Below are 7,776 nucleotides of genomic sequence, written 5' to 3'. Positions count from 1 at the left end.
GGAATAGACAGGAGGAAAGGCCGGGTTCTCTATCTGCCTCTTCCTCTGCTCACCTCAGTCCCACCATATAGACATGTAGCTTTGTGCATTCATAAAGAAAGCAGGTGACAGGAAAGCATAGCACGTTTAGAGACTGGTAGAGGAAAAAACGTTTTCCAGCCATCAGTGTTGTTTTCCCTGATTATGGCAGTTGCTCTCATCTCCTGTCTCTCCCCTCGAAGGAGACCTCAGCCGGCGTCTCCCCATGCATCTCTCTGACTCTGTGTCTCTGCGGGTCTCCCTGTCTCTTGGGGTGTCACCACACATCTCTCAGGTGCAGATGCCCATGCCCCCTCTTCTGACTCATTAGGAAGTGATTCCACCTGCCAGGTGGCTCAGGTGGAGAGGACCCTGGGCTTCCATGCATCTGGAGCAGGTCCCTGTTGTCACTTCTGAGAGGCGCTTGCCACTGGCAAGGGTGGAGGCTTGCCCCTCAGCTCAAGATGATGGCCGAGAAGCCCAGGCGACAGCATTCCTGAGAATGAGCCCCCTGCTCTGCTCGCCGCCCTGGGCCAGGTGGTGCGCTGATCCACAGTGCCACTTAGAGAGGCAGACAGGCTTTGGTCAGAACCTCACACCATGGTGAGCCCATCCGTTCCCAGCCCCCAGACATCCCACGATGACATCTCCTCTTCCCACAGAAGCCCTAGAAGAACTCACCATGTCCTCTTTGGTGTCCAGTTTTGAGGCCTAAACCCACACACCCTACCTCTCAGAGAGCCTCAGCCTCACGTCCATCCTGCAGGCAGGAAACCAGGTCAGTGAAACAGATGCGGGGCGCCCCAGAGTGCAAGCACACGGCTGAGGAGCCTTATCAGGAACCATCGACGGTGCGGCCACGTGAGCAGGTTCTGAAAGTGTCCTTGCAGCTTTGTGCTGCTGTGTTATTTCCACTTACGGTTACTCTGTGGGCAGCCACACGAGGTAACTCTATCATCATGTGGTTTTCATTTCAGTAATCTTTTTTAACCTGAGAAATAATGGCATTTTTCTCTTTTTTCTTTTTTCCAGGAAAAAAAAACATCAAATATACAGAACCTGGGAACCTGCGTGTGGGAGTGGATGTGCTTGGTTTCTATCACTTTCTTCTGGTGACTTTGGTCTTCAGCTCTCGCCCATCATTGCTGTAAGTCAGGGTTTCTCCAGCCCCGCACTGTTGACGCTTGGGGCTGGATCATTGTCGGCTATGGGGCTGTCCTGTGCACTGTAGGGTTAGCAGGATCCCTGGCCTTGATCTACTGGATGCTTAGCACCCTCCTCCCCAGGTGTGACAGCCAAAAATGCCCCTAGACATTGCTGCATGCTCCCTGGGAGCAAAAACCACCCCCATCATCTTCGAAGCCAATAGCAGAGAATGTCCCTTTCATGTTTCAAACTTCTTTCCAGGGTAAATGCTCTTCCGTTTAAGGGCTTGTAATTAGCTCAGACCCACCAGGATAAACCTCCCTTTCTTAAGGCCAACTGATTTGGGATTTAATTTTACATCTGCACAATCCCTTTCATGAAGCGCCTAGGTCAGTGGTTGATTGAATGACTTGGAGGAGGTGTGTGTATACCAGAGGTCAGGAATGTCAGGGCCACCTGGGAATTCCGCTTACCCCACCTCTCATGTAAAGATGGCATCTCCTGCCATTGGGGAGCTAGGGCGTTATCAAGGAATTGTCAATTGATTCTTTTGTTCATTCTGTTTAAGCTGCCACTGAACATGTAGTGCGTGCTTAGTTAATATTGATTACCTTAATGTTTTTGAGAAGTAAATTCATTCATTCAACAAATACTTATTGAGGGTCGCCTCTATTTCAGACACTCTTCTGGGTGCAGAAGAGACAACAATGAACTGTCAGGCGAGATTCCCAGTGCAATGGGTCTTCTGTTCAATGGCTGAGGGACGAACAAGCACACATCAGGATTTTTTGAATGTGTACTGTAAGCAACTGACTATTTGTAGGATAATATAATTTTTTTCTGTATTTTCTCAACAAGATGAATCATCTTGTGTTTGTATGGGGAAAATATATCTACTCATCTACCTACATATATTTACCTATTTGCTTCTTGTGAAACATTACGCTATTTTCGAACATTTGAGATGACGTCTTTGAACACACTAGGACAAACATACCACTATAATTCAGAAGACCTCCACGCCCTGTGGGTTAATGTCGCAGGAGTAATCTCGTCTATCAGATCTGCCTCGGTGCACAAATGTGGCTGCAGAGAGAAGCTTACCAAGACACTGCTGTTACTCCATGAAGCCTTTGGTGTGAATAGTTTCCAGTGACTCAACTTACTATCTTCCACAACCCTTGACAAGGGGGTGGGTCCTCTTCAGATCTGTGAGAGCCCTGCAGATTTGTCAACAAGCTACTGTACATTGAGCAACCCCATCAAAGGAACATTTCACTGGTAGCTGGGGTTGGTTTACAAAACAGTGGTTTGGGCCGGCCCAGTGGCACACTCGATAGAGTGCGGCACTTGGGAGCGCGGCAGCGCTCCCGTCGAGGGTTCGGATCCCATATAGAGACCGGTCCACTCACTGGTTGAGCGTGGTGCGGGCGCGACACTGAGGGTTGCGATCCCGTTGCTGGTCGCGGTATGGGCGCGACACTGAGGGTTGTGATCCCATTACCGGTCACACAAAAAGGAGAAAAAAACAAAAACAAAAACAAACAAACAAACAAACAAACAAACAAACAAACAAAAAAACAGTGGTTTGATGAGGAAGGAGATATTTGCATAGTTACTAACTACCTCTCAGTGAGATTCTTATTGGTCACAGAGAGAAAGAGAGTAACTTGGCAGGTACCATCTGAACCAGGGATGAAAGTGAACAGTGCTCAGTCCTGGGTCCTATCAAATTGTGTGTCGCCTGATGGGCTGCAGTGAGAATACAGCACCACGTTTGTGATAGTCTTGGGAAGATGTATAACCTGGATCTAATTATGAGGAAATGTCAGGCAATGCCCCAGTGAAGGAAACGACTGGCTGTTTCTTCAAAATTCTCAGTGCTGGTTGCACCTGTGTCTATAACAGCATCATTCACAATAGCAGAAAGGTGGAAGCAGCCCAAGTGTCTGTGCACAGACGAACAGACGGACAAAATGTGGTCCATCCATACAATGGAATATTATTCAATTTGCTAAAACATGGATGAACCTTGGGGACATTACACTGAGTGAAAGAAGCCAGGCAGAAAAGGACAAACACTGACCGCACTTACAGGAGGTACCGAGAGCCATCAGATCCATAGAGACAGAAAGTAGAATGGTGGTTGCCAGGGGCTGGGGGAGAAGGGGATGGGGAGTTAGCACTTAGTGGGTCCACATTTTTAGTTTGGGAAGATGAAAACGTTCTGGAGATGGATGGTGATCATGGTTGCCCCACAATGTGAATGTATGTAACGCCACTGACATGTACACTCAAAAGTTTTAAAGTGGTAAGTTTTATGTAATCAATATTTTACCACAATTTAAAAAAAAGTGTCAAGATCGAGAAAGTCAGGGGAGGACTGAGGGAATGTTCCAGACTGAAAGATACTAAGTCATGATGACAGATGTGATGTATGATTCCGAACTGAGTGCTGTGGCTGCAAATGGTGCTTTAGGGACAATTGGTGGGACTTGAGTGGAGCCTGAAGTTAGATGGTGTATTAGTGTGTCTCTGCTGCTTATAACAAATACTTCAAACTGGGTCTTTTGTGAAGAAAACAAGATATATTGCTTACAGTTTCTGAGGCTGGGAAGTCCAGAGTCCATCTGGTGGTGGCAACAGTGACCCAGGGGTCTCACATGGCAAGATGGTAGAAGCAGAGAGAGCACAGAGAGAGAGAGAGACAGACTCTTTGTGTTCTCCTTTTCAACCCCTCCAAACCATGCTCATGACCAACGTTTTTAATCCATTCATTACGGCATGATCCTATAATCCAAGCACTTCTTCAAGGCCCCACCTTTCATTACCACCCTCTTAGGAAATCATAGTGTTTCCCACCCTCTTAATGGTCACAGTGAGGGCCAAATTTCTAATACATAAAACTTGGGGGGCACAATTCAGTGCGTTCTGGGGGGGCATAATTCAATCCACTACATTCCACCCCTGCCTCCCCAAACTCATGTCTTTTTCACATACAAATACATTCAGATGGTAGTTGTCTTTCAGGGTTAGGGCTTTGATTTTGGTGATTGTCTTGTGGTTATGTGGGAGGATGCCCTTGTTTGTGGGAAATACACGCTCAAGTATTTGGGAGTGATGGGGTTGGAAACTTAACATCAAAAGGTCCAGGAAAAAGTTCTTTGTGTTGTACCTGCAACATTTCAGTGAGTTTATGATTTTTTAAGAATTTGAAAAGTCATAATTAAAAAGTGGTGGGATGATCCTTTGAAAGGAATCACGGGGAAGAGTGTCACTGAGGGGTGCCCAGTGGGAGTGCTGGTAATGGGGTAGGTGGTGCGAGATATGCCACTTCTGGGTGCTCCCCTACCTGCTACTTTCACCTGACCCCCATGTCCTGAGCCACCTGGTTGTGTTGGGGCTATTTCCATATCAAGCTTGTAAGGTTAGAGCTTGTGGATGGGAAAGAGATTCTAACTGTCCTCCATACCCCAATTGGACAGTGGTTATCCTGGGCCCATTGACACCACTGAGGGGTCCCCGTCCCACCACAAACCCACAGTCTAGTCAGGGGATAGGACAGGTGCACACAGGGATAGAAAGGCACCCCTATGTGTCAGTGTAGGGGGTTGAATGGCAGCCCCTCAAAAGAAATGTTTACATCCTAATCCCTGAAACCTGTATTTTTACCTTCTTTGGAAAAAAAGTTCTTTACAGATGTGATTAAATTAAGAATTTCACGCTGAGGAGATTATCCTGGATTATCTGGGTGGGTCCTAAATCCAATGGGAAGTGTTCTTTTTGGAGACGCAGAGAAGAAGGCGTGTGAGGATGCATCAGAGGAAGACTGAGGGCGACGGCTGCCTGAGGCTGGGAAAGGCGAGGCATGGATTCTCCCCAGAGCCTGCGGGGGGAGCCCGGCCCTGCCATCACCTTGATTTTGGACTCCTGGGCTCCAGAACTGGGAGAGAGTACATTTCTTTTGTCTTAAGTCACTTGGTTTGTGATCATTTGTGATAACAGCCACAGGAAACTAATACACTCCGCAAGAGCAGAACGGGCCAGAATGGATTCACACTTGAGTGCTGAAGGGAAAAGACAGCAGGAACGGTGGAGGTGGGTCCTTCTGGGCCGTGAGTGAAGCGGGGAGACTGAGGGGTGGAGACGATGGGAAGGCTGCCCTGTGGACATGTCAGATGGACTGCTCGTGAGATGTCTGTGGGAAGACAGGAAGCAAAGTGTTAGCACTGGACATGACTCAAAACGTTCCCCTCCCCGTGCACTTAGACCAAACTACCCCGCTTTCCAGGGCTGAGAAGGCCCTGCAGGATCTTGGCTCTTCCTGCTCTGCAAATTCACGTGAAGCTTCCCCGCACTCTCTAAACCCCTGCCACACTGGGCTTCTTCGAGCTCCTTCCATGACCCCAGTTCCCCCTGCCTCAGGGCCTTTGCGTATGGTCGCCATCTCTTGGGAATGTGCGTCCCCTCTTTGTATGCTTGGCAGGTTCCCTTTCGTCCTTCATGTCGCAGCTTCAGTGTCACTTTCTAGAGAAAGGCGAATTTCCAGTGTCACAGTCTGCAGCAGGACGCTGTCCCTGCCATCGGCTCTCCTGAAGGACCCTGTGCTCTCCCCGGGCCTGAGCGTCATACGCTGCAATCGGCGTGTAGGTGCCTGATTGTTTTGTGCCTGTCTTCGCCTCTGGGCCATATATTCCAGGAGTCCAGGACCCCATTTTTTTGGTTCGTGATTATACATCCTATGCCAAGCTCAGGCTGTGGCACAGGAGCTCAGGAAATGCTGAATAAATGATACAGGGAAGAAGGAGGAAATGACCAGGGAACCCAACTGGCAAGGAGGAGGATGGGTTGGTAAGTGGAGGATTTTGAGTTTCTGTGACGGGCACTGACCCACAACCAGCCTGGTGTGAGATTAGAAGCTCCCTCAGGAAGGATTCCACTGGTGTCCTAGTCTCTGAAGCATCTCATTACTGGAGTGCTACGTATACTTCTGAGTCACACTCAAGTCTCTCTTCTTCTCTGGAACCTTTTCTGAGCACCAGGTCCTCTCTGACCTTTCTAATGGTTGAACAAACTCTTATTGGCTGCTGGGTTCTGATGATAACCCTGAACCCTATAGGATTTATTCCTTAAAAGAAGTGAAAGAAAAAAGCTCCTGAAGGCAGCTGATGACAGAATGTGTAGCTAAATATGGCGGGCCTGTTGGCCAGCGTGCAGAGTCCTGTGCTACGTCATGCTTAGGGTGGGTGGAAGAAAGGCTGGATGGTGGTCTCTGAGTTCCCTTGCCTTGATTGTGGGGGAGAGTAGGGCTGGTTGGTAAAGTTTGGAGGTTCCTGGGTGCTTGATGAATATTTCCTTTCCTTGGAGACCCCACGGCAAGGGAACCTAGGAGAAAGAGCGGAGCAGGAGGTGCAGTTGACCGTGTAAGGGAGTCCAAGCCCAGGTCTCATAGCCAAGGTTGGAGGCAGGAATCTGAGAGCCCGGGAGTGGAGAACAGTGAATACGTGTACGGTTGGGAGTTGTAGCCGTTCTGACTTGCTTTTCTTGGGCAGTTGCACTGGGTCCTTGGGGGGCAGGCTGAGTTTGGAGATGAGCCCTGGACAGGCAGGGCTACTTCCCTGTCTCTAAATCCAGTGATTCTTATTAGGGACTGATTTTGTCCCCACTCCCTGTCTGGGAACATTTGGTAATATCTGGAGACATATTTGGTTGTCACACTGTGGGTGGGGGGTGGGGATACTACTCACATCTAGTGGGTCAGGGCCAGGGATGCTGCTAAACACCCTTCAATGCGCAGAACAGCTCCCAGCATTGAAGAACTCTCTGGCCCCAAATGTCAGTAATGCTGAGGATGAGGATCCTGCACCAACCACATCCCTGTGTTGGGGTTGATGGCCAAGCATAGGACCAATGACTGCAAGGCTGTCACATTCAGTGAATCACGTTGGCAACTGACACTCATTCAGGGCTCCGCAACCGACCACAGATACAAGCGGGATCGTCGTCGCTGTCCCGGGTGCCCCATCCACAGGAGGGAAAGCAGAAGTCACAGGAGACTGTTGGCTTCCTGCTCTTCAAATGATGGTTCTTGTTATGTAGAATTCGGAATATTTGATTTATATTTTTTCTTGCTTGTTTAGTTTTTATTCAGATCCACCTTTAACGTGAAGAAGACGCAATTGCAGGTTTTAAGCACAGTTAAACCTTGGGGAGTGGGCTGTGGGACTGAAGCGAGTTTTGTGACTTTCCCAAGCATCATCAGAAGAGTCTTGAGCCTGCCTTGTTGCAACACTTTAAAGAAAACATTTTGCTCCTGCTGCTTCCCAAAGGGAGTCCAGCATGCACGCCAGGCCTACCCACCCCTGCTTTGACGGATGCAGACGCCGCCTAATGGGCCTATTTGTGATTGAGTTGTGTTCTGGCTCATTGAGGAGACAGAGTTCTTAAAATATGTTTTGAGTTTAGGGTGAATGCTATGTCTTTCTTTCTTTTTCTTTTTTTTAAGTGAGATTATCAAAATCACACACAGACCCTGCATGGTCTGGTGGGAAGTTCGGTAGATTTACAAACTGCATCACATCTAGAAAGGGCAGTGAGGGAACTAGAGCCCTC

General features: G+C 48.6%; 1 protein-coding gene across 1 annotated transcript in view; it reads left to right on the top strand.

Annotated features, from left to right (window-relative positions):
• Positions 1–400: 400 nt before the first annotated feature.
• The window catches only part of NAA15 (N(alpha)-acetyltransferase 15, NatA auxiliary subunit), an 87,987-nt gene continuing 80,611 nt past the window's right edge, over positions 401–7,776 (top strand). The window contains exons 1-4 of the mRNA XM_008581993.1: positions 401–621; positions 785–963; positions 1,051–1,165; positions 5,651–5,810. Coding sequence (XP_008580215.1) covers positions 401–621; positions 785–963; positions 1,051–1,165; positions 5,651–5,810 — 675 coding nt within the window. The remainder of the gene's footprint in view (positions 622–784; positions 964–1,050; positions 1,166–5,650; positions 5,811–7,776) is intronic.

This window comes from Galeopterus variegatus, unplaced genomic scaffold (assembly GCF_000696425.1).
Source record: "Galeopterus variegatus unplaced genomic scaffold, G_variegatus-3.0.2 Scaffold2500, whole genome shotgun sequence".
Classification (NCBI taxonomy): domain Eukaryota; kingdom Metazoa; phylum Chordata; class Mammalia; order Dermoptera; family Cynocephalidae; genus Galeopterus; species Galeopterus variegatus.
Note: the sequence above shows the minus strand (reverse complement) of the source record. Positions and strands in the feature narration are given on the sequence as shown.